This window comes from Syngnathoides biaculeatus, chromosome 10 (assembly GCF_019802595.1).
Source record: "Syngnathoides biaculeatus isolate LvHL_M chromosome 10, ASM1980259v1, whole genome shotgun sequence".
Classification (NCBI taxonomy): domain Eukaryota; kingdom Metazoa; phylum Chordata; class Actinopteri; order Syngnathiformes; family Syngnathidae; genus Syngnathoides; species Syngnathoides biaculeatus.
Window position 1 is genome coordinate 30,357,176 of NC_084649.1, and position 27,802 is coordinate 30,384,977.

At 42.0% G+C, this 27,802-nt stretch overlaps 1 protein-coding gene across 6 annotated transcripts in view; it reads right to left on the minus strand.

Moving 5' to 3' along the window:
* Positions 1-27,802, minus strand: part of si:ch73-267c23.10 (serine incorporator 1) — a 97,682-nt gene that overhangs the window by 61,994 nt on the left and 7,886 nt on the right. For all 6 annotated transcript variants that reach the window (XR_009796650.1, XM_061831323.1, XM_061831324.1 and 3 more), the window contains exons 2-3: positions 19,009-19,170; positions 5,010-5,203 (exon numbers count right to left, since the gene is read on the minus strand). Coding sequence is in view for 5 of the 6 variants with exons in the window: in XM_061831323.1 (XP_061687307.1) it covers positions 5,010-5,203; positions 19,009-19,170 (356 nt within the window). In the remaining variant the exon portion in view is untranslated. The remainder of the gene's footprint in view (positions 1-5,009; positions 5,204-19,008; positions 19,171-27,802) is intronic.

The following is a 27,802-nucleotide window of genomic DNA, read 5'->3' on the forward strand; positions in this document are numbered from 1 at the left end:
CAATTTGCCTGTTCGACCTGTATGATGCTCCAAACAGGGATTTAATGAGATTTCCTCAATTTTCTTCTTTTTTGCCACCTATCCGAACTTTTTTGGAACACGCACATCTTTGAACACCCTGACAGCATGGGAGCCTACGCAAGGATCCTGTTTGTGGACTTCAGTTCTGTGTTCAACACCATAAACTTCTCTACTCCGAGCTTCTCAAACTCATAATCTCGGCTGCCATCTGTCAGTGGATCTACAACTTCCTGACGTGCAGGACACAGCAGGTGAGGATGGACACACCACCTCATCCACACACATACCATCGGCACCGGGGCATCCGAAGGTTGTGTCCTCTCCCCACTGCTTTTTCCCCCCGACATAAACGACTGCACTTTAACGCAACCGGCTGTCAAACTCTTCAAGTTTGCAGTTGCCACCACAGTCATCGGGCTCATCAAAGACAGTGACAAATTTCTGTATCAACAAATGGAGGCTGGAGCTTTAGTGTGGTCGACACAACCTGGAGTTGGACACACTAAAGACGGTAGAGATGATTGTGGACTTCAGGAGGTATCCTTCACCACAGCTGCCCCTAACACTGTCCAACTGTCATCTGTCAACCGTCGAGACCTTGAAGTTCCTGGGAATTACTGTCATGTTCTCTGTTTTGGCTGGGTTGGTTTTGTTTCCTGTGTTCCATCTCTCCTGTGCTTATTTTGTTAGTTGTGTCCACCTGTTCTCATAAACCTTCCTCCCTTGTGTTGACCAATCAGCCCCCCTATGTATGAAATATGTAGGCAGAAACCGAGCACGGATGGATACATGCAGAGGGTTGCGTCGAGAAAGCCCTCCAGCTCAAAACTTTCCCAGACCAATATGAGCGTTCATCTAAAGAATCCCATACTGGATCGGCCGTGGCCTGAGTTAACAACGTCCGCCCCCAGCACAGTTTACTTGCAGGGCATCGGTGGGTTGAAGAAAAAGAAAATGAGGAAAGCAGATTCTCCAGCAGAAGAAGAAGAGGAATGCACAGAGCCTACAACTGAATGTAGGGACTACGACAGGAGGAAAAGCCATGGTTTTGGTTGACATTGTAATAAGGAGAAAGGTTGATATATTGTGCATTCAAAAGAGGTGGAAAGGTAGTAACGCTAGAAGTTCAGGGGCAGGGTTTAAATTATTTTACCATGGAGTAGATGGGAAGAGAAATAGAGTAGGGTTTTTTTTAAAGGAAGAGATGGCTAAGAATGTCTTGGAGGTGAAAAGAGTATCAGATCGAGTAATGAAGGTGAAATTTACAATTGAGGGTTGTATGTAAAATGTGATTAGCGCCTATGCCCCACAGGTAGGATGTGACCTAAAGTTGAAAGAAAAATTCTACAAGGAATGGAAGGATGGAGTAGTTCAAACCATCCCAGACACAGAGAGAGTTGTGATTGGTGCAGATTGTAAAACAGGGGCTATGAAGAAGTGATGTAAGTACGGCATCCAGGAAAGGAACTTTGAAGGACAGATGGGGGTGAATCTTGCAAAAAGGATGGAAATGGAAGTAGTGAACACTTTTTTTTTTTTTTTTTTCAGAAAAGGCAGGAACACAGGGTGACCTACAAGAGTGGACGTAGAAGCATGCAGTTGGATTACATTTTGTGCAGGTTACTGACTGTAAAGTAGTGGTAGGGAAGAGTGGAGCTCGACAGTATAGGATGGTGGTGTGTAGGATGACTCTGGTGGTGGGGCGGAAGATTAATTAGACAAAGGTAGAGCATGTGGAATATGAAAAAGAATGTTGTGTGGCCTTTTGGAAAGAGGTGAGACAGGCTCTTAATGGACAGGCGGATCTCCCGGAAGACACTGCAAACCTTGGCTGTGCCTAGAAATATTAATAGAATCAGTGACAAAGGGTAGCTTTGGCAGAGTTGAACCCTCACCAGAAACGACTTGGACTTACTGCTGGCAATGCGAATAAAACTCTTGACACCAATTGTACAGGGACCGAGCAACCCGTGTCACGGGGTTTGGTACCCCATTCTCTCGAAGGACCCTGGAAGGACCTCCCACAGGACTCCCCGAGGAATACAATTGAACGCCTTCTCCAAGTCCACCCTTGAAAATGCTGCCAAGGATGTAGAGCTGGTCCACTATTTCGTGGCCAGGATGAAAACCACACCGGTTCCCCTGAATATGAGATTTAACTTCCCAATTGACCCACGTCTCCAGCACCCCTGAATAGAAATAGATCTTACCAGTGAGGCTGAAGAGTAATATCCCCCTGTAGTTAGAAAACACCCTGTGGTCCCCCTTCTTAAAAAGGGGAACTACCACCAGAGTCTGCCAATCCAGAGGCAACAGTACAGTATGGAGCAAAGCCGATGCCTCCTATGTCCATGCGATGTTGCAGAGAGGTGTCAACCAGGGCAGCCCCAGGACATATCAAGGCTTTACGAACTCCGGGCACAACGAACGAAGTGGGCGGCGGCAGAGGCCGTTAGCCCAAGTCGCCGAAGCTAGGCTAAAGCTTCCGCCACTCACGAAGCTCGGCTAAAGGCCTCTGCCGCCTGAAAGCTCAGCTCGCGGAACCGCTGCCAGAGCTCGTACGTCAGACTCCACGTCATTTCCATCCGAAAAACCCTCCGGGGCTGCCGGCCGGGAGCTCCCGGGGGCCTTTGTTTACCCACTTAAGTCACGCGCAGGCCTCCGAGTAGTCAGACGGAGAACATCCCAAGACAAAGTCAGCAGTTCCCCATTCATACTATACACAGCATTGATGGTGCTGTTTTCCCCGCTGGAGACGCCAGATGGTGGACCTAAATTTCTTCAAAGCTGTCCGGAAGTTGGTCTCCTTGGCATCACCAAACTCCTCCCACGCCTGACTTTTTGCCTCAGCGACCACCAAGGACAGCATCCCTCACAACTGGTGTCCACTAACAGGTTCAGAGATTGCCGCCACGACATGGACTGATTACCTTGCTGCCACAGCTCGAGTTACCTTATCGTTCTGAAGACATGTGGCCACAAGTCCAATGACACGATCACAAAGTCAGTCCTCAAACAACAACCTAGGGTGTTCTAGTGTCAAGTGCACGTATGGAAACACTTATGCTTGAACATGGTGGTTGTTGTTATGGTTGTTATGAACAATCCATGGTGAGCACAGAAGTCCAATAACACAACCCCACTCAGGTTCTGATCGGGAGGGTGCGTTCTTCGCAATAACGCCTTTCCAGGTCTCAGTGTCATTCCCAACTTGAGCATTGAAGTCCTCCAGGAGAAAGATGGAATCCCCACTGGGAGCACCCTCAAGCACTACCTCTATCTACTAAAAAAACGCAGGTACTCTTAACTCCTGTTAATTGTGCTTGTCCATTGGCACAAACAACAGTCAAAACCCATTCCACCACCTGAAGGCGGAGTGAGGCTATCGTCTCATCCACCGAGGTCAACTTCAACCTATAGGCACCAAGCCCTGAGGAAATAAGGACACCCAAACCTCCACAGGGCCTCTCACCATGGGCAACTCTAAAGTGGAACAGAGGTAAACCCCTCTCAAGAGGACTGGTAGCCGAGCCTTAGCAGTGTGTGGACACAAGCGACTAATCTAGTCAGAATGTCTCGACCTCACACACCAGTTCGTGCTCCTTCCCTGCCTTCGCCCACCACCTAGCTTACACTGCACCAAACCCCAAAGACCCTTCCCACAGGTGGTGAGCCCATGGAATGGGGACCCATGATACCCTTTTGGGCTGTGACCAGCCGGGCTCCATGAGTGCAAGCCTGGCCACCATGTGCTCTCCTTGGAGTCCCACTTTCAGGCCTGGCTTCGGAGGCAGGCCCCAGTAATGTGCCTCTCCCCAAGGATAGATCAATTTGTTGTACTTGTCATAGGGGTTCATGAAGCAGTGCTTTGTCTGATCCTTCACTGAGGACCTTTTTTGCCATGGGTGACCCTATCATGGGTGTGAGGCCCAGGTGAATAAGCACCTAGAATCACAAACACACAAACCCCCCAACATGATAAGGTGCCGGCTTGAGGAGGGGATGATACAAACCTCTCGTCAGCATAGATAGATAGATAGATAGATAGATAGATAGATAGATAGATAGATAGATAGATAGATAGATAGATAGATAGATAGATAGAAGATAGATAGATAGATAGATAGATAGATAGATAGATAGATAGATAGATAGATAGATAGATAGATAGATAGATAAGTAAATGGAAATTTTTGAAAGAAATACAGAGCCACACAAGGTTTGGAAGAAAGTTTTATGGACTCATGAGACAAAGATTAACCCCTACCAAAGTGATCAAAAGTCCAAAGTATGGCAAAAGAAAGCATCTGCTTATGATCCAAAACACATGCTCATCTGTGAAGTATGGTGGAGCTAATGTCATGGCCAAATCAAAGTCCAGATTTAAATCCAATTGAGATGCAGTTGTGTGGCCTTAAACGGGCAGTTGAAACGGAATTGAAACAATTCTGCAAGAAGAGTCGGACAAAATTTCTCCAGAGTGATGTGAACGAATCATCACCAATCATCACAAAGGCTTAATTGCAGGTATTTCTGCCAAGTATGGGACAATGCCTTTTTAGGTTCAGGGGGCAATTACTTTTTTCACAGAGAGTCAGAAAGGCTTAGGTCTTTTTTGTGCCTAAAGAATTCAATTGTCATTTGAAAACTGTATTTTTGCTGTATGAGTGATATTAAAATTGGTTTGATGATTTGATGTGAATGATTTGAATGAAACCTTTGTGTGTGATGGAAAACACTGAAATCAGGAAGGGGCCGAATACTTTTTCACAGCACTGTTTATTACTTTGGGAAACGTTGACCTAGTAACGTGTTCCAGTGAAGATGAGATGTTTTTATTGTCAATGAAAACTGTCTACAAAACATCAGTCAAGCACAACACACAGTAAACTGTACCTACAACGCCAGCATACGAAAGCAGGCCAACAAGGAGGCAAATGCCACAACTAGTATTGACAGTCTAGTGTGTGTCTCGAACTCAAACTCACCCATTGTGGATTGTAGCACGCGGGTCTCTGCTGTTCTTGATGTTAATCATTAGAACTGACAAACCAATGAACCAAAGACTCATTCCAAAGCAGATGCGGTAAACTGCCTTGAAGCCCACAAATATTTCACAGTTGACATCAGCTTGCAGGCCAGGTATAGAAGAACCTGTGCCCTCTGCACAGAAGCCTGGTATCTGAATAAATGACAGAGGATCAACATGATGATGGAATCTTGAATAAATATATTAAGTACGTGTACCACTGAAAGATTTCAATAACAAGACATTAAATTAGCAAGAAGAAACTATTGGTATTTTTTGCTTGCATCCCTACAGTGAGAGGTTAGTGTTGTTAGTTCAACTCAGTAGTGGTGGACAATCATTGAGGAGCTGACACAAAATTGTTTGGAAGTTAAAAAAATTCAAAAGAAATTCATCCATCCATTTTTTTAACCGATTATCCTCACTAGGGTCACAGGCGTGCCCAGGAGCCTATCCCAACTGTCTTTGGGCGGGAGGTGGGGTACAGCCAGAACTGGTCGCCATCCAATCACAGGGCAATACAAATATTTTTTAATAAAACAAGCCAATTAATATCCATGCTTAATACTTAAAACTAGTTGGACATTGGTCATTTTACTGTACAGCAACGTTTGTCCATCAGTGGATTGTGCAAGAACATATTTGTAATCATAAACTTGTTACATGTGAATTTAGACCAAAATCCCCTTACTCAAACCAGCAAAATATGACAAAGCAGTTCTATTGCGTTTAAGACTATTTAATCACACACACAACAATACAACACAAAAACGATAAAGCAACTAACACAAAATACAAGTTCAAAGACTGAGTAGTCGAGCCAAGCTACGAATAGTCACCAACGTTGAACAACCAGCCAAATGTTCTTTCCAGTGAATATTCCGAGTCAACAAATGTTACACAAATGTCCAAGGACAAAAGGCAGACTGCAGCGTGCCATGTACTTTTTTACTTGTCGAAAGAGCAGTGATAAGAAGCTCCGGAGACGGTCCTTCTCGTCCTTATATAGGCACACCTCAGAGCGTTCCACGGTCCCGCAATACAAAAGATCCACATCACAATAACTTAAAAGTATGAAAGGAAAATAAAGAATAAAAACACACACAGAGACAACACTCTCCCCGTTAAGGGAAATAATGTTACAGAGAAACGTTCTGCTGTAATATAAATAATAAACACCTAAATCTGGTGAAAACAGAAAATACAAAAACAAAAACACATAAAAATATAATTGAAGTATCAAACATACAACACAACTTCATACTCTGGAAAATGCATCAGCACAAACATTGCCTTGACCGTTAATGTGCTTGATCACAAGATTGAATCCTTGCAAACTCAAACTCCACTCTCTGATTTTTTGTTCTTCATTTTGTGAAGAGAAGTTAAGGGATTGTGATCAGTCTTCAATTGGAAATGTTGTAGTACCTTAGTACACTTCAAAATGCTGCAAAGCCAATAAAAGGCTCAGAGTCTCCTTTTCAATGGCCGAATAATTTCTTTGGTGTTCATCAAAGTTTTTGGAAAAGTAGCACACAGGATGATCAAGACCTGAGTCATCCTCTTGCATCAAGACACCACCTGCACCTACATCACATGCATCAATTTGCAATTTAAATGCTTTCTCAAAGTTTGGTGGAGAATTAATGAGTATGGGTTTGACCCTTTCGAGCTTGACAACTCCCATCCCACCGAAATCTAACCCTTTTCCCCAAAAGGTTAGGAAGTGGAAACACAACGTCAGGGAATTTTTGGCAAAATTCCTTTTGACACTGTGGAACTGGGAAATGTGCAATAGCCTCCACCTTAGCACTAAGTGGTTGTACCACGCCATGCCCTGCAACAGGCCCCAAGAATTCAACTTGCGCCTTTCCAAACTCGCACTTCGCAAGATTGACAGTCAGTTTCCCTGCCGACAAGTCTCTTGAAGAACTCCTGAATCATCCTCAGGTGAACATCCCATTCTATGATATAAACGATGAGATCATCCATGTAGCCTTTGAAACCTTCCAGACCCGATGTCACGTTGTTGGCGAGCCTTTGGAACATTGCCGGGGCATTCTTTAAGCCAAACAGCATCACTTTATATTAATACAGTGCGTCAAGTGTAGCGAATGCCACAATCTTCTGAGCATTGTCCATGAGCAGCAACTGGCAGAAGCCCTTCAAAGGTCAAACTCAATCACGTATGTAGCTTGACTGACATGATCAATGCAATAATCCACTAATGGCAGAGTGTAGGAGTCAGTTTGTGACACTGCATTGACAATTTTTATGTTAGCGCAGCAGCGCCAACCACCACCACTCTGTGGCACAAGTACTCTAGGTGAACTCCACAGAGTGTCACTGAGTTCAATAATGTAATTGTCCAGCGTGTACTGCACTTCCTTCCGCAGAATCTCACTCTTTGCAGGACTCATTCGATATGGGTGTTGTTTCACAGGGAAAGCATCACCCACATCTACAGTGAAGAAAATAAGTATTTGAACACCCTGCTATATTGCAAGTTCTCCCACTTAGAAATCATGGAAGAGTCTGAAATTTTCATCATAGTTGCATGTCCACTGTGAGAGATAATCTAAAAAGAAAAATCCAGAAATCACTATGTATGATTTTTTTTTAACGATTTATTTGTCATACAGCTGCTAATAAGTATTTGAACACCTGAGAAAACCAATGTTAATATTTAGTAGTGGAATTTTGACCAAAAAGTTCCATTTTGGTCTCATCTGACCACAAAACCTTCCCCCAGGACTCCTCTGCATCATCCAAATGGTCATTGGCAAATTTAAGACAGACCTTGACAAGTGCTGGTTTAAGCAGGGGAACCTTTCGTGCCATGCATAATTTCAAACCATGACGGCTTTATGTATTACAAACACTCACCTTGGAAACGGTGGTCCCAGCTCTTTTCAGGTCATTGACCATGTCCTGTCGTGTAGTCTTGTGTTGATTCCTCACCTTTCTAAGGATCATTGAGACCCGAGGAGGTGATATCTTCCATGGGACTCCACTCCGATTGACACTGACCGTCATGTTTAGCTTCTTCTATTTTCTAATAATTGCTCCAACAGTGGACCTTTCTTCACCAAGCTGCTTGGCAATTTCTCCGTAGCCCTTTCCAGGCGTGTGGAGTTGTACAATTTTGTCTCTGGTGTCTTTGCACATCTATTTGGTCTTGGCCATGTTACAAGTTTGAGTCTTTCTGATTGTATGGGGTGGACAGGTGTCTTTATGCAGCTAACGACTTCACACAGGTGCATCTAATTCAGGATAATACATGGAGTGGAGGTGGACTTTTAAAGGCGGTCTACCAGGTCTTTGAGGGTCAAAATCCTAGCTGATAGGTGTTCAAATACTTATTTGCAGCTGTATCACAAATTAATCGTTGAAAAGTCTTACATTGTGAATTCTGGATTTTTCTTTTTAGAATATCTCTCTCACAGTGGACATCCCTCCATGATTTCTCAGTGGTATAACTGGCAAAACAGCAGTATATCACGACTAACCAGGCATGTGCGGCCAGGCACATCTGGAAACAGGTGAGAAAACTCAGAAAGCAAATGTGGAATTTCAGCTTTCTGGTCAGCTGACAAATGTGTCAATTTCTCATCAAGGTGAGCTAACATCAGAATTGCACAATTTTGGTGAAGCATTCTCACTCAAATCATCAAACTTGACATGGCTAACAACATCGTTAACATTGTTATTGACACTTGCATCATCATGAACTGTACAATCAGTAACTGGGAAAGAGAGTGTTGTAGCAATACAATTGACTTGTTTAGTTTCAACCCGATCATGATATTTCTTAATCATGTTCACATGACATAAACATTCGTGCTTAAGACAGCCAGGAGTCAGGACAATGTAGTCTGTGTCGCAAACTGTTTATTAGATATGGACCCTGATATCTACTTCTCAGTTGTTGGCCACGAATGGAAAGTAAGACTAACGCTTTTTCACCAGGAATAAAACTTCTTTCTTTTGACTTTTTACCATAATTTTGTTTCATTTTGGCTTGAGAAGTTTTTTGATTTTGTCGGGCCAATTCACAACTTTCGAAAGCCTGTTCTGAAAGGTAGAAACATAATCCAAAAGGTTTATCTCAGCATTGCGACTGAGCCATTGCTCTTTCAGATGCTTTTGTGGCCCACGTACGTTGTGACCAAAAACAAGCTCAAAGGGCTGAACCCTAAACTTTTGTGAACTGATTCCCTGACAGCAAACAACAACAAATTCACACCCTCATCCCAAATCTTGATCATATTCTCCAATGTTTGATGAAACCTCTCTAATGCACCCTGCGATTCTGGATGATAAGCACTAGACTTAACCTGTTCTATGCCCAACTGATACATTGCTTGTTGAACCTTGGAGATAAAATGTGAGCCCTGATCAGACTAGACAACTTTTGGCAACCCAACTAAGGTGAAAAAGTTGATTAAAGCCTTAATGATCACAGGAGCAAAAATCCGACGGACAGCAATAGCCTCCGAAAATCTGGTAGCAGCACACATGATAGTGAGAAGATACTGATTACCAGATCTGGTTTTTGGCAGTGGAGCAACACAATCAATGATAACACGACTGAAAGGTTCCTCGAAAGCTGGTATAGGTTTTAAAGAAGCAGAAAGAATTTTCTGATTTGGTTTCTGTAAAAGAATTCATTACGACGTTAGTTATCATGCTAAAAGCATATCATTACTACTATAGTTACTGTTGGAATTGTTTTATCATTCATTTGTTTGTGTTAGTCTTTGTCTGAATTATTCTCTTTTTGAGCTGCATGTGTGACTTAGAGTGTGAGCCAGTGAAACCTGGGAAGCGATGCCCCCCTGCCGATCTCAAGCAGATACTCCCGAACACTGGGAAGCGATGTCTCCATTCTGACATCAGCGTGTTTCCCTCGTGACCTTAAGCAGATACTCCTCAACACTGGGAAGAGATATTCCCCTTCCTACCACAAGTGGATACCCCCAAATGGCATAAACATGTCTTTAAACAATGCCCTGCTTTTTCTCTTTTGGGTTTATCAGGACACTTTTACAGCCCTGAAGAAACATGTACTTTAGTGTTTATGTTCTGTCTTAGCTGTGTTTGTAGGAACATCTCTGACAGTTTACCAACAACTTGGCATGCATGACAGGCCTTACAAAATTCAGCAACATCTTTCCTTAAGCTGGACCAAAAGAAATGTGCTAAAATTTTCTCACAAGTTTTGTTTACCCCCAGATGACCTGCCACGGGACTTGCATGTGCCAATGAATGTACATCCTCTCGACAAACATTTGGAGCCACAATTTGATGATGTAATTTCCATTCATCCACTGCAGGAATTTCCAGCAACCTATACTTCCTCATCAAAACACCATCTTGGAAGTAATAAACTGGACCCTTACTAGCCTCTTCAAACGAAACAGCATTGCTTGCTAACTTCTGCAGCTCATCATCATCACTCTGTACACTCATAAGTAGCTTTCTTGAAAAAATGTGATCACTACTCAACAAATTTTCAGACTTAATGTAGGACCTGAAGAGTTCGAAGATGAGTCATCAGCCACTGAGGCTAAAGAATGAACCATAAATGTATCTGATAAATCACAAATGGAATCATTCAGCAAAGAAGTCTTGGAAGAAAATGTCTTTTGACAGGAAGCAGAAATCAAGTGACCAGGCTTCTTGCAATAAGCACAAACAGGACCAGAGTCACAAGAGAAGACTTGGGTCTGGAAGAAGAATGTGACTGGTTGTTACAAGGATTTGAACCTGCCTTATCACCACTTGATCCTGCATGATAAGCAGTCTTTCCTAACGTAAAGTACTTTTAGTGAAAAACCTTGCAATTGCCAGGAGACTGAAAAGAACTCTTGTGAGTCAAAAAATAACTATCTACCAATACCGCTGTATCATGCAAGGCTTTAACATTCTGTTCTTCCAAGTGAGTCCTGAGTCCAGAAGGAACACACTGCTTAAATTCCTCTATCAAAACTGACTGCCTCAAACTCTGCCAATTTGAAACCCTCTTTGAACTATTTGTCCCTTTTTTTAGTATTTCTAAATTTCTGACGGTACGCTTAACTAACTCTAACTCACTCACTAACTCATAAGCTTTCAGTAAGGTCTTTTTGACAAAATCCTAATCAGAACGATGGTCGACAGAAAGGACCAAATATGCATCAAACAAACCCTTTTAAACAGATGTCTCAAATGTCAAATGAATTTGATCGTGGACGAGGCTCCACTTTTGTTACGTGACAATTTAGAATAAATCCCCTCGCTCAAACCAGCAAAATATGACAAAGCAGTTATACTGTGTTTAAGACAATTTAATCACACACAACAATACAACACAAAAACGATAAAACTAACACAAATAGAAGTTAAAAGAACGAGTAGTCGAGCAAGCTACGAATAGTCACCAACATTGAACAACCAGCCAAATGTTCTTTCCAGTGAATATTCCAAATGTTCCAAAAATGTCCAAGGACGAAAGGCAGACTGCAGTGTGGCGCGTACTTGTATATTTGTCCAAAGAGGAGTGGTAAGAGGCTCCGTTGACAGTTCTTCTCATCTTTATATAGGCATTCCTCGGAACATTCCAGAATTCCGCATCATAATAACTTAACAGTATGAAAGGAAAATAATGACTAAAAATACACACACATATAATAGAGGGGGGCTACAATTCTACAAAATTCCGGGAATTAATTCAAATTAACCACATACTCATAAAAACTACATTTTTCAACATCATTTTTCATTTAGAGTTGGCTTCTCTTGGCTACTGGCATATATGTGAAAACCGCAGATACGCACATTTTTGCCTAAATAACACACTGAGTTTATCATCAATATCATGTAGACCATTCTGTGGCCAAACTGAATGCATGCATTCAATTACTCATTTGACTCGTGAAGGTCTACAAGATTTAAAGGAAAACTTACCACTTGATTAACAATACCATGTTACCGTTTGACCACTCCCAAAACCATAATTTTCCAAGTATAATTTTTGGATTGATGTAAGTCAGACGTGACTGTGTTTAACCGCATTGTCTAAACATTTTGTCGATTTCATGAACAATCTACCATATTTTTTTGTCTCCAGGCAGGTCACACCATGAACATCATATTAGCTTTGCAGCATCATTGATTTTGACTTTGAGCACGTTGACATACCAAAAGAAGCAGTCACTTAGGGTAGGTAGTTTAAATTTTTACTCTTTGTCACTTTTTTGAAAATGTGCTTTAAATTACTTCATATCATTCATTCTTTGACATCTTTTAACTTGATTTTTGTTTTATTTTCAGATAATTTAATACCACAGAGAGTAAGAGCGCCAGAAAAGCCCTGAGAAGCAGAGGCAATGTTGATGGCTGATATTTCAGAAGTTTATTCGCTTGTTAAAAAGTTTGAAAAGGAGAAGTTGCCTAAGTACAAGTACAAGTCATAGGGCTACTGAGGAACATGGCTCAAGAAAAAACATATGAAGAAGCTATTTCTGATGTATCCTCTATTCTCCTGGAACACTGGGTTTTGAGAAACATATATACAGTTTCTATATATTATAGGCGATTTGCATGTAAAATACGTTTCTACTCGCGAAAGTTTCACATTATGAAACGACTTCAGGAACAGATTGATTTTGTAAGTATAGGTACCACTTAATATGTTTAATGGAATAGTCCGCAGAGCAATGAAAAGCCTTAATCCGATTGTGTTTGCGCACAGAAGATGCACAGGAGACGTCACTTCCTCTTTTTTTTTTAAGTCATGTGGCTCGCCAAAATGGTGGCACCCATGAAAATTCGTAATTGCTGATAAAAATGCCATTAAATGATATTGGATTAACCTCAAATTTTCAAGGTACAGGGGATCTGACATGATTTATCGGATTAAGGCTTTTCATTGTTCAGTGGACTGTTCCTTTAAGGAGACATTTTCTAGTCTTGCTCTTGAATGGAAAATTGATTTACAGGTTCATGTTTAACAATAAGTGGATGATGCAATGAAGGTGGGACTGCACTTTAATCATCAAGATATTGGCTGTCCCTCTAATGAGCTCATTTCTAATCCTATCCAACCTGTTCACACCAAGCGAGAACCTCAGTATCTTCATTTCTACTACCTGCAGTTCTGATTCCTGCTGTTTCTTCATAGCCACTGTCTCTAATCCGTACATCATGCCCGGCCTCACCAGTGTTTTATAAATTTTGCCCTTCATCCTGGCGAAGACTCTTCTGTCACATAGAACACCAGACACCTTCCGCCAACTGTTCCATCCCGCTTGTACCCGTTTCTTCACTTCCTGACTACACTAACCATTGTTCCTTATTGTTGACCCCAAATATTGGAAGTCATCCACCCTCGCTATCTCTTCTCCATGGAGCTTCACTCTTCCTCCTCTGCCCCTCTGATTCTCACACACACACACACACACACACACACACACACACCACACACACACACACACACACACACACACACACCACACACACACACACACACACACACACCACACACACACACACATATTATGTTTTACTTCGGCTAATCTTCATTCCTCTCCTTTCCAGTGCGTACCGCCATCTTTCTAATTGTTCCTTTGCCTGCTCCCTGCTTTCACTGAAGGTCACAATATCATCTGCGAACATCATGGTCCAAGGGGATTCCAGTCTAACCTCGTCTGTCAGCCTATCCATTACTACCGCAAACAGGAAGAGGCTCAGCACGGATCCCTGATGCAGTCCCACCTCAACCTTAAATTCTTCTGTCACACCTACGGCACATCTCACTGCTGTTCTGCTGCCCTCATGCATGTCCTGTACTATTCTAACATATTTCTCCACCACACCAGACTTGAGCATGCAGTACCACAGTTCCTCTCTTGTTTATCACTACTGTTTGTAGTATACTCTGTCATAGGGTTTATCAAGGTCTAAAAAACAGAATGTAGCTCCTTCTGACCTTCCCTGTACTGTAATAATGTATCTGTGGTTCTCTTCCTAGGCATGAAACCACGCTTGCCTCTTCTACTCTACCTTCTCTCCCATTTTCTTCATTCATTAACTTGTCAAAGTATTCTTTCCATCTACTTAGCACACTACTGGCACCAGTCAACATATTTCCATCGCTATCCTTAATCACCTTTACTTGCTGCACATCCTTCCCATCTCTATCCCTCTGTCTGGACAACTTGTAGAGATCCTTCTTCTTTTGTATCCAACCCGGTGTACATGTCGTCATATGCCTATTGCTTCGCATTCGCCACCTCTACCTTTGCCCTACGTCGCAACTCAATGTATTTCTTACGCCTCTCCTCAGTCCTCTCTGTGTCCCATTTCTTCTTCGCTAATCTCTTCCCTTGGATGACTTCCTGTATTTTGGGGTTCCACCACCAAGTCTACTTCTCCCCTTTCCTACCAGAAGGCACCCCAAGTACTCTCCTGCCTTCCTCTCTGAGTACCTTGGCAGTAGTATTCCAGTCTTCCAGGAGCTCTTCCTTTCCATCCAGAGGCTGTCTTACCTCTTTCCGAAAGGCCACACAATATTCTTCTTTTCTCAACTTTCCACCACCTGATACTGTGCTCTATTATCTATCTCATTTCGGACGGGAATGATACGGAGTCTGACGAGCGAGCTCCGGTGGCAGGCCGCGAGCCGAGCTTCTAGGCGGCGGAGGCTGTTAGCCCCAGACGCAACCGAGGCTAAAGGCCTCCGCCACCACCACCGAAGCTCAGCTAAAGGCCTCCGCCTCCTCCGAAGCTCGAGTCAAGGCCTCCGCCGCCAGTCAGTGTTGATGATTCAACAATAAGGAAGATATATGGTAAAAATGGCATCCATCTCAGAGTTCCGAGGGGAAAACCACTGTTGAACAAAAACGGCACATAAGGGCTCAGTTTTGGCAAAAATAAAAGACAAAAAAAATGAAAACTTCTGGGACAATATTCTTTGGACTGACGTGACGAAAATTAAACTTTTTGGAAGCTATGCGTCTTTTTACATCTGGTGTAACTGAAACAGCATTTCAGGAAAAGAACATTCCACCAAAAGTCAAAGACTGTGGTTATAGTGTGATGACATGGGGTTGCTTGCCTCTTCAGGACTTTGACATCTTGCTATGATTCATTTTGCTCCATCCATCCATTTTCCGTACCGCTTATCATCACTAGCATCGCAGGCGTCCTGGAGCCTATCCCAGCAATGTGCAGGGAAGTGGTGAGGTATACCCTGAACAGGTCACCAGCTAATCGCAGAGCGTATATTAACAACCATTGGCACTCACACTCACACCTACGAGCAATTTAGATTCTTCATTCAACCTACCATGCATGTTTTGGGGATGTGGGAAGAAACCAGAGTGCAAAGAGATAACCCACGCAAGCACGCGGAAAACATCCAAACTCCATACAGGTGAGGCCAGGATTTTATCCCTGGTCCTCAAAACTGAGGCAGATGTGCTAACCAGTCGTCCACAGGTCAACCTAGCTGTGATTAATGGAAACAAATTCTGCTCTTTAAATGCTAAAGAGAAGGCCCCTTCGCTTGTGACCTCAACCTTAATCATAATTAGGTTATATAGTTGGACAAGAATCCAAAACACCTCCTCAATTCAACTTCTGCATAGCTTGAAAATTCAAAATTGAGGTTTTGGAGTGGTATAATTAGTCTTTTTTTTTACCTAATGAAGGTTCGTTTGTGTTTAGAAACCCTCCAGTGATTATGTTGTCCCAATAAAATAACCATTGATACGTTCTATTTTATTTTTACCTGGGTTTATCTTGGTTTATTTACAAACCCAATTCTCATGAAGTTGGGACATTGTGTTAAACAAAACTGAATACAACAAATTACAAATCACGTTCAATCTATATTTAATTGAATCCAATACAAAGACAAGATTGTTAATGTTCAAAATGATAAACTGTTTTCAGCAAATAGTTTTGAGCAACAATCATTTTATGGCTCCAACACATTCCAAAAAAAGTAGAGACATGGTCATGTTTACCAAGAGTATTACATCACCTTAGCTTTTAACCACATACAATAAACGTGGGAACTGAGGACACTAATTGCTGAAGCTCTGTAGGTGGAATTATTTCCTATTGTTGCTTGATGTACAGCTTCAGCTGCTCAACAGTCTGGGTACTCCATTGTCATATTTTACGCTTCATATTGTGCCACATATTTTAAATTGGAGACTAGTCTGGACAGCAGGTAGCCCAGTCTAGTACCCAATGTATTTTCCTATGATGCCATACTGTTGTAACGTGTAGAATGTGGTTTGACATTGTCTTGCTGAAATAAGCAAGGAGCTCCATGAAAAAGCCTTTGCATGGATGGTAGCATCACTTTCCAAAACCTGTATGTACAGTTCACCATTAATGGTGCGTTCACAAATGTTTAAGTTACAGATGCCATTGGCACTAACACAGCCCCATAACATCATGTCTTGGCTTTTAAACTTTGCATCCAAAACAGTTCAGATGGTTTGTTACCTCTTTGGCTCGGAGGACACGACGTCCACAATGTTCAAAAACAATTTGAAATGTGGACTTGTTGGATCACAGAACACTTTTCCATTTTCAATCAATCTTAGATGAGTTTGGGGCCAAGAGAAACAGGCAGTGTTTATGGGTGTTGTTGATTAATGGCTTTTGCATTGCATGTCTGTGTTTTAAGTTCCACTTACAGATAAGGCACTGAATTGACATTGCTTTTCTGAAATGTTCCTTAGCCCATGTGGTGGTATTCTTTACACGTAGTCAGTTCCTGATTCAGTGCCGCTTGAAGGAGCAAAGGTCACAGGCAGTAAATGTTGGTTTTCAGCCTTACTGCTTACATGCAGTGATTTCTCTAAACCTTTTGATGACATTATAAACCGTAGATAATGAAATCCCAAAACGAACATTGTCCTTAAACAGTTTGACTATTTTCTCACGCACTTGTTCACAAAGAGGTGAACCTCGCACCATTTTTTGCTTGTGAATGAGCAATTCAGGGAAGTTCTTTTTATACCCAATCATGACATCCATCTGTTCCCAATTAGGCTGTTCACCTGTGGGATGTTCCAAACAGGTGTTTGATGAGCACTCCTCAACTTTCTCACTCTTTTTTTGCCACCTGCCTCAGTTTTGTTGGAATGTTTTGCAGCCATAAAATTGTAATTGTAATTAAAAACAATAAAGTCAATCAGTTTAAATATCTTCTCTTTGTAGTGTATTAGTTTGAATATGATTTGCATACAATTCTTCTCATTTCCGCTTGTCCTGTTTGGAGTCACCACAGCGGGTGACCTTTTTCCATGTAAGCCTATCTCCCCTCATATCTTCCCTCGTAACATCCATCAACTTTCTCTTTGGTCTTCCTCTCGGTCTTTTGCATGGTAGCTCCATCCTCAGCACCCTTCTACCAATATACGCACTCCCTCTCACTCACTCCCACCAGACGTGCCTGCCATGATTTTCACATAGGAATCAGAATCAGAATCAGCTTTATTGGCCAAGTGTATACAGTAAAAACACACAAGGAATTTTTCTTCAGCAGTCGGTGCTGCCCTGGTACGACATTCAGAACAAAGAACAACAAAGTACCAAGAGCAAAGACAAGAGACATTTCTGTTTATAGGAACTATAAGAATCACAGTTGTGGAAGATGTAAAGTCTTCATTTAGAACAGGTAGAGATAAAATTGCCTCAACCTCCCACATTGTGTTAAACTTGTACAGAGTGCCTTTACCTGTTCACGGTTTCAGTTATAGACAAGTGAAATGACAACTGTGCAAAGGGACCAGTTGAAAGTGACGAATTGTACAATAGTCTTCAAAATATATTATTAATATTGATTGGACTAGCAAGGGGTCTGTCCCAACAATGGCACAAGGCAGAAAATAGTAGGACTGCTGATCAAGAATTAAATGACTGAATTGCCAGAGGGACAAAAAAAGTTTGAATGCCTGCTAATGTTAACTTGCATTGATCTGTAGCACTTTCCCGACGGTGATGTATGATTGTATTCAACCACACATTTTCTTAGCTGCTCATCTTCACAAGGGTTACGGGGAGTGCTGGAGCCTGCTGTCAAAGGGCAAGAGGTGGGGTACACCTTGAACTGGTTGCCAGCCAATCGCAGTGTACATTGAGACAAACAGCCGCACTCACAATCACACCGAGAGGCAATTTACATTGTCCAATTAATATTGCATATTTTTGGGATGTGGGAGGAAACCGGAGTGCCCGGAGAAAACCCACGCAGGCACGGCGAGAACATGCAAACTCCACACAGGCAGTGGAGATTGAACCCAAGACCTAAGAACTGTGAGGCCAACGCTTTCCAGCTGACCACCGTGCCGCCCATGATGGTGTTCTTTTTTTTTTTTTTTTTTTAAACAACACCCAACATAATTGGAATTGGGCATGTACATTTGTCTGAATAATTGTGTAGGATTATAAAACAGAAAGAAATAATCATTTTGAGAAGGGGCACATACTTTTTCATGATACTTTATAGTCGGGGAGAAGTGACTCATGACAGAGGCCCAAGTGGATCATTGGGACCTGTTTTAGCCATGGATAAAAAAAAAAAAAAAAACAGGGAAAACTGAAATGATAAAAAGCTGTTTGAGTAACACAGTTCTCGGTCTTTGCAAGTTTATCTTCTAACATGTATTATATATTGAGAAACAAATTTCTAAATTCACTTTACAGGGTCTTTTAAATTCTATACTATCTATACTCTATTCTCTGGTCTTAGATTTTGTGACAATATTTGGATTCAGTGTGTAATCCTGCTGAAGAATCTCATATCAAAGAAACTGGCTCATAGCAGTCTCAGTCAGGTAATAATTATATTATGAACTTATAAATCAAAAAGTCATCATGCCCTGTAAGAATGAAGTACAACAAAGTTATTATTATTTAAAACATTGGTGAACAGGGTTTGTAAACACCCATACCCGTTTAAGATGTTTATCCACCCCTGGTGACAGCATGATACAGGCCATGGTGGTCCCCAGCAGCAGGATAGAAGCGTAAACTATCCTGGTCACTTTGGAATTCCTGCTACTTGGGCAGCAGCTGCACACGAGACATGTAGCACTGCTGCACAGACATGACACCTGTAGGACACATTATACCTTTAGTGACCATGCTTCCAAATCACCAGACAAAACATAATTTCAATCAGTATGGGTAGAACATTTCAATGTTTTGCGACACCACAGATATCAAAGATGGAACATAATTGTCACATGTGAGCTTGTGCATGCATGCATGCAGAAAATCAGCATCAGGAAGTTGTTCTTGAAACACTGAAATGTTTCAGCCATGTGTTGAGTTTAGGGTAACCTCTGTGGAAAACTAATCCATTTCTCGAATCTTCAAAAGTATATCAAATAATTCCTGGTAAAAATTAAATACACAAGAGTGAAGATTCTCAATAATGAGTGTCCCGCTGTGTGTACTGGTTCTCAAAGACTTCATGTGCACCCACACACACCTGTAAGTTAACATTTGTTTAAATCATGCAGTCTTTTTTTTCATGACACAAATGAGTTTTTATACATTCTAAACATTTTCTTAGTTCACAGTAGCATTGGTTCGGGTTGGCTTCCGGTCCCCGAACTGGTGACAACTAATCGAGGAGGCGCCGACCTGGAAGACTACAATAAATAAATTCTGCTGAATTTGGACCGAATGTTGTGAATACTTGACGTGGGACAACCTTGGTGACGACTCCTGTGGACTAAAACCATCAACTGTGTCATCTTAGTACACAAATTTGAGCCGCATTTGTTCGAGTTGAAGCTGTGCGGCCAAGCCTAGGCTATCCTAACCTAGCTCAATAACATCAAGCAACGGATGCAATTAAATATTTGCTGAGGAGGTAATCATTAAACAGGCAAAACCTACGCTTCCTTTACAACGAGGACGGTGAATACTTAGTAGGACGTTGGGCCAGTAGAAACATCAACTTAAACTTGCTTATAGGCCCAGACCACCTTAGCTTAGCTGACTAACAATGAGACGTGTTTGTAATCACACCGTGCTGTTGAAGAAACATCGAACATGAGTAACTTCATAACTTGTACGACGGGGGCCGTGAGGACTTTTAAGAAATTTAACAAGTCTTATCTTAGTACATCTTAGTACCCAAATTGGTGGCGTATCGTTCGTGTTGAAGCTGCTCGGCCTAAATTAGCCGAGCACACTAACAATATTACCGATGAAATAGTAGTCGTGAACACTTATTTCCAAAAGAAGCAGGAATATAGAGTGGTCTACAAGAGTGGAGGTAGAAGCATGCAGGTGGACTACATTTTATGTACACGATGTCATCCGAAGGAAGTTAATGACTGTAAGGTAGTGTTAGGGGACAGTGTAGCTCAACAGCATAGGATGGTGGTGTGTAGGATTATTTTGGTGGTGGGTAGGATGATTAAGAAGGCAAAATATGTGGTGGAAGCTGAGAACGGAAGACTGTTGTGGCCTTTCGGAAAGAGGTGAGACAGGCTCTCGATGGACAGGAGGATCTCCCGGAAGACAGGACTACTACAGCCAAGGTGATCAGAGAGATAGGCAGGAGAGTATTTGGAGTCTTCTGGTAGGAAAGGGGAGAACGAGAACCCCAAAATACAGGAAACCATACAAGGAAAGAGATTAGCGAAGAAGTGGGATACTGAGAAGACTGAGGGGAGGCGAAAGGAATTAATTGAAATGCAATCTAGGGGAAAGGTAGAGGTGGCGAAGGCTAAACAAGAGGCATATGACAACATGTACACCAGGTTGGACACAAAACAATTAGAAAATGATCTCTACAGGTTGGCCTAACAGAGGGATAGAGATGAGAAGGATGTGCAGCAGGTAAGGGTGATTAAGGATAGCGATGAAAATGTGTTGACTGGTGCCAGTAGTGTACTAAATAGATGGAAAGAATACTTTGAGAAGTTGCTGAATGAAGAAAATGAGAGAGAAAGAAGATTAGAAGAGGCAAGTGTGAAGGACCAGGAAGTGGCAATGATTCATAAGCGGGAAGTTAGAAAGGCACTAAAGAGGATGAAAAATGGAAAGGCAGTTGGTCCTGATGACATACCTGTAGAGGTATCTTATTCAACAGAATACTAGCAGTGTGAAGATGCCCGAAGAAAGGAAGAAAAGTGTGCTAGTTCCCATTTTTAAGAACAAATGCGACGTTCAGAGTTGTGGAAACTATAGAGGAATAAAGTTGATTAGCCACACAAAGAAATTATGGGAAAGAGTAGTGGAGGCTAGACCAGGACAGAAGTAAGTGTCTGCGAGCAAAAGTATGGTTTCATGCCTAAAAAGAATACCACAAATGCATTATTTGCCTTGAGGATGCTCGTGGAAAAGTACAGAGAAGGTCAAAAGGAGATACAATGTGTATTTGTGGCTCTAGAAAAAGCCTATGACAGAGTGCCAAAAAAGGAACTGTGGTATTGCAGTCTGGTGTGACAGAGAAATATGTTAGAATAGCACAGGACATGTATGATGGCAGCAGAACAATGGTGAGGTGTGCCGTAGGTGTGACAGAAGAATTTAAGGTGGAGGCGGAACTGCATCAGGGATCAGCTCTGAGCCCCTTCCTGTGGTAATGGATAGGTTGACAGAAGAGGTTAGACTGGAATCCCCTTGGACCATGACGTTCACAGATATTGTGATATGAAGTGAAAGCAGGGAGCAAGTGAAGGAACAGTTAGAAAGATGGAGGCATGCACTGCAAAGGAGAGGAATGAACAGAAGGCGAAGTAAAACAGAATATAAGTGCGTGAATGAGAGGGGTGGGAGGGGAAGAGTGAGGCTCAAGGGAGAACAGATCGCGAGGGTGGCGACTTCCAATACTTGTGGTCAACAACCCATAGCAATGGTGAGTGTGCTAAGGAAGTGAAAAAAACGCATCCAAGCAGGTTGGAACAGCTGGAGGAAGGTGTCTGTTGTGTTACGTGACAGAAGAGTCTCTTCTAGGATGAAGGGCAAAGTTTATAAACAGCCATGATGTACGGATTAGAGACGATGGCACTGAAGAGACAACAGGAAGCAGAAGTAGGGGGAACATTGCTCAGGAATATTTTACACTCTGAGTTATGGACTGCAAAACCTGCAAACATACACAAAGTGACAAATTACAGAAAAACAGCACTCTAATTCGGCTGAGAAAACATCCGAACCTGACTTCCAGGGTTCTCGCATAATCACTGTCAGATAGAGGATGCACGCAATACTGCGATAATAAACGCCACACAACTCAGGCTCAATGTGGACATTGCCACACTCCAAGAAATGCACCTACTAGAAAGATGCACACTACATGAACATGATTATACCTTTTACTGGCAGAGAAAATGTGCAGAAGTGACAAGAGAGCTCCAAGTTGGCTTTGCTTTGAAAATCTCTTTGTTGAAAATCTTGCCAAAGAAAAAACAAAGAATGCACACCTCAGATGGACCGGTCAACCTAATCAGTATCTATGCGCCAACATTGTACTAGAATGACATAAAAGAGGAGTTCTATAGCCAAGTTAAATCGATGACACAAAAGATATCCTCCAAAGAACACCCGATCATATTGGGAGATTTCAACGCTTGAGTGGGTGCTGACTCAGGATCCGGGCCAACGTGTATAGGGAAATATGAAACCGGTAAGATTAATGAAAATGGACAACACCTGTTGGAACTTTGTTGGACGCACCCGCGCTCTAAGCATTGGCACTAACTGGACCTGATACTAATACTTCAACATCATCTGCGGTATGTCCAGCTCACCCACTTGTATCAGAGTGTTGACTGTGACACAGAGCACACACTGGTTTGTTGCAAGGTCAAGCTAGTTCCCAAAGTCATGCATCGCAACAAACCTCCTGGAAGACAGCATACTGATGCCACGATGATACAACAAAGAAAAGCTGATAGTCTATTGTCAACCATACCCGAAGCAGATGTTGCAGACAGATGGAATACCCTGAGAGACAACATCCATATTATTGCTCTGTGTGCGTTTGGCAAAAAGCGAGAAAACGTGTCCGATTGGTTCAACGCAAACTCCAGGGGACTGGCCGTTGTTCTCAAGGAAAAGAGAACTGCTCTAACAGAACACAAGCATCACCAGGCTTGCACAGAAAGCTCTGCAGCCAGTCAGGAGAAATACCCAACTAATATCCAGACACTGAACAAACGATTACTGGTTGAAACTCTGTGAAGGCATCCAGACGGTGCGGACAAAGTTGACCTACGTGAAATGTTAGACGGGATCAAGAAAGCAATAGGACCAACCCAACACAAGACAGCACTCCTAAAAACCAAGACCGGCGCTACCATCACAAACAAAGTGAAGCACCTTAAGTGGTGGATGGAGCCCTTCTCAGAACTCTACTCCCAACACAGCCCATTTTCGGGGAAGCATTGAATTTCGAGGAGCTAGCAGTCATGGAAGGACTGAATTCACCAACCATGGAGGAACTAGGTGAAGCATTTGACTCCCTGTCAACTGAGAAGGCACCTGCGTTTGATGTGATTTCAGCAGAGGTTTAAAGTGCTAAAAGGATGTTATCCTTCAACAGCCCCATTAGATCCGATATTGCAGCTGGGAAGAAGGAGAGGTGTCTCAAGACACGAAGGACAGCAAAATAGTGACACTCTATAAAAACAAAGGTAGGCAAACCAACTCAGAGCTATCGTGTGATATCACCGGGAAAGCATTCCAACGTGTGGTTCTCAGCCTTCTTCAGAAGCTTGGGGAAAGTGCCTATTCTGAATCAAAATGTGGTTTCATATTTGGGCGTTCCACGATTGAGCTTTTCTCTAAGGCAGCTACAGGAGAAATTTAAGCAGCAAAAAAAAAAAACGCTTTATATCGCGTTCATCAACCTGACAAAAGCTTTGACACAGTTAGCTGTGAAAGACTGTTCCAACTTCAAGAAGATCGGCTGCCCCCCTCGAATGCTGTGAATTATTAAATACTTCCATACTGACATGAACGCTATTATCCACTTAGACAGGTGTTTTTCAGAACCATTTGTCATCAGCTGTGGAGTAAAAAAGGCTGAGTGCTTTCACCTACCCTGTTCAACATATTTTGCCGTATGCTTTCAGCACTCAAAATGATGGTGTCTGTTTCCATCACAACATCAACTGGCAAACTGTTCAACTTGTTATATTTGAGCACAAAATCCAAGATCTGAAAACTATCCACTCGTGAGATGCTTTTTCTGGTAATGCAGTGTTAGTAGCTCACTTGTAATTGCAATTAAAATCGATGCTCAACACCCTCAATGAATGATTTCAGTCTCAACATCAGCCAGAAGACAGAAGTAATGTACCACGGCAATTCTAATCCACTGACGATACCTCTTAAAAACCACCCACTCGATATGGTTCATTAGTTTGCGTACCAAAAATGTCAGTTAACCACTCTCTTGACAACAAAAGTCATTGAATCGGTTTTGCTGCAATGACCTTTGGAAAATTTTCACAGAAGGTATGGTTAAATTTAAAACTATCAAGACACACGAAGATCGCTGCATACATCAGTACCTTCCTCGCCGGCAGTGATACGTGGTTGTCGGTACGCCATGCAAGAACAACGGCTCAACGCCTTCCATCTCTGTATGTTAAGGAGTATTCTCAACATTAAATGGAGTGACCTTATCATCACCAACGAGATAATTTCCTTTGCAAATTTACCAAGCCTATACTACCTGCTCTAAGAGTGTTGTCTCAGCTGAGAAGGACATGTCCATCAGATGCCCAATGGAAGAATACTGAAAGATATTCTCTATGAAGAGCTTGCATCCAGAAAGCAAGGTCGAGGTCAGCCCTAACGCCATTTCCAAGATCTGTCCGAAAGAGAAATGAACGCATGAAGCAGTTTGGACATGAGCAACTGGCAGGAAACTGCAGACGACCGAATCAGCTGCAGATGTGATCTGAAATAGAGACTCAGAAAGGGTAAGGAGAGCCTCCGTCAGTCTCCTGACGAAAAGTGGCTCAGAAAAAAAATGCATTGAAAGAGACACCACAACCAACCCCCTACATCTGCATCCGCTGCAACTATGACGGTCACTCTCATATTGGACTACGCAGCCACAAACAATGTTGCTGTAATCCCACTATCCCAGCTCAAGGTGCAGAGTCTTCCAAGACTGACAATAGGCCAACAGGACAGTAGGAAATTGCCCTTAGGTGCGATTGTGAGTGCAACTCTTGTGTCTATGTGCCCTGCGATGGGCTGGCAACGAGTTCGGGGTGTACCCAGCTCCATGCCCGAAGTTAGCCGAGATCTTCTCGTGACCCCTGTGAGGATAAGCAGGTCAGAAAATTCATGGATGGGTGGATGAAAGAAAGAACACATCTACTCATAGTGTGCCTGAATGCACCTCACAGACCTATGATGTAAAAAGTCATGGTGGCATTTGAAGGACCATATATAGTGTGTTCAGATGGGATTTGTCCTGGAAGTCCCTAGGGAAACCTGGTACTCTTGAATGAAAGTGAACTTTCATCCGAAAACCATGAACAGATGCCAGAATAGCGCTTTCTCAATAAGGCCTAAAAAAAAAATTTCGTGGTTCCGATTTTCTACATTTCAGAACTAGGGTTGGTAGATGTTTTTTTTTTTTATAAAATATTTTCGCTCCATCTCCAGCGCATGGTGCTTCCAGTTTCTTGTCGGTTCTCATTAATTCAGCCTCTCGCATGCAGAACGAGATCAAAAAGAAGGCTTGGTCCAAAAAACATGTAACAATGTAAAAGAAAAAAAAAAAAAATCGGACATGGCAAAACATGAAAACCTAATTCTACTTGATATGGCTCAGTTACGCGATGACATGGGATGAGGTGGTTACGCTACCAGGCGCTCGTGAACACATGCACATACGTAGAGACAACGATCTGGCAACAAGTGGCCTGAAAAACAACGCTTAAATACAAAACGTCATCAGGGCGTCACAGCGCCCCTGAGGAAGTACTCTGCTAAAAATTTTATACAGAACATTTCAAAAGAATTTCTAAAAAACTATAAAACGTTAGGACCCAAGTCCTATACAATTTCTATAGAAATTCTATTGTTCTGGAGAAATTCTCTGGAAAATCAAAGCCAAAGTTCTATAGAACAAGTTTTTCTGTTCTATAATCTATAAAATTCTATAGAATATTTTTAGCAGGGTTGCCTCCGGCCATACGGTGGCTACTGTCAAACTATGGTGACGAGCATTTTAATTCTCCCACTGCCCATTACACTAATTTCCAAAAAGTTTGAGCTCTTGTTATTTTGATAGTGATCTGATGCCATATCAAAAACCTGAATGAACTCTGTGCTTTAGTTGCAGGGCGAGGGGTGTACGTGCTGCGAATCCGAATGTGGCCGGGGAAAACCACGTCCCTCACATATTAATTACGTGATGGAAAAATGTTAGGGTCAGCAGCAATTTTTAGGGTTGGTTGGGAAATCGGAACCACAAACATTTGTAATGTTCATGAGACACAAATAAACTGCTAGTTTCACATTCAGCTACTACTTCATAAGCGTTACTTCATTGGACTCATTTTTAACTTCTTGTAAATTATTGCTGGATGTTGACAGTACTTTCTTGTTTATATTTTAACTGTTTTAAGTTGAAGAATGTACATTAATCACAAGTACTGGTAATTCAATTAGCTCATATAATTGAACAGCTCATCATTCACTTATTCATTATTTTATCTGGTCCTGAAAAGCAAATCAAAATTGCCAATTGGATTCGAGTGTAATGCCATTGAGATAACAATCTCCCTTTGAAAAGAAACGTAATAGATAAACATGTTTTAATGGATTCTGATTTTAAAACTGGTTATACATCAATATGTTGTGTATACTGTACGCAGTTGCAGTTTGTGAGGTAATCTTTCATATATGTGGGTTTGATGAGTTTGACACCCCTGGTCTCTATGTTCCCACTAAGTCAAACAAATACAAGGCCTTTAGGAGCGATTCTCAACAAGTTAATACCCTGCCAGCCAGATAGGGTCAGCTTAGCTGCTTAGACCATGTTAAGTGTTCTAGATAAAAATGAAGACAGCACATGACCAACCACACCATCTGTATCAAACCGAGCCAATTGTTTTTTTCATCTCAAATTGATGGAAGCATGCATTCATTTTCTGTCAGCCTTCCAAAGAACACACACAATGGTTTATTCTAGGCCATAAACCTTTCCAAGCGTGTGTGTATTTTAGCCCCCAAAACTGTCCAATGCTCAGTGTCACTAAAGGTATGTACACCTTCAGAACAACATGGAGCTGCTGGACTGAATGGAAAATCCACGTGCAGCCGTTGCAGCATGACTGTCATTGATATATAAAAAATAAGAGGGGAAAAACGCATATTTAAACCATGCTTATGACGTGTGCTGAAAGCCTGATGTCGTTTTTTTTTTCATCCGTATGCTAATGTGAAATACGAATATTAAGATTCGCGTGGTCTTCCAACAAGACAAGCACAGTTGCTCCATTTAATCACGTCTAAGCAAATGATTGTCACGTTATGAGTAACCCTATATTAGATCAATCTTGATCTTATAAATGGTACACGGAAATAAATTATAATTTCTAATGTGCTTTAAATAAGACCTTTCGTACGTGAGGCGCTATGAGAATAGTATTAAATATAATATTTTAAAGTGACAACTGCAATGTGATTTCAGTGTAGCGCTAAAAAACAAAAAACAAAAAGAAAAGACTGATGCAAAGATGCGAATGAAAT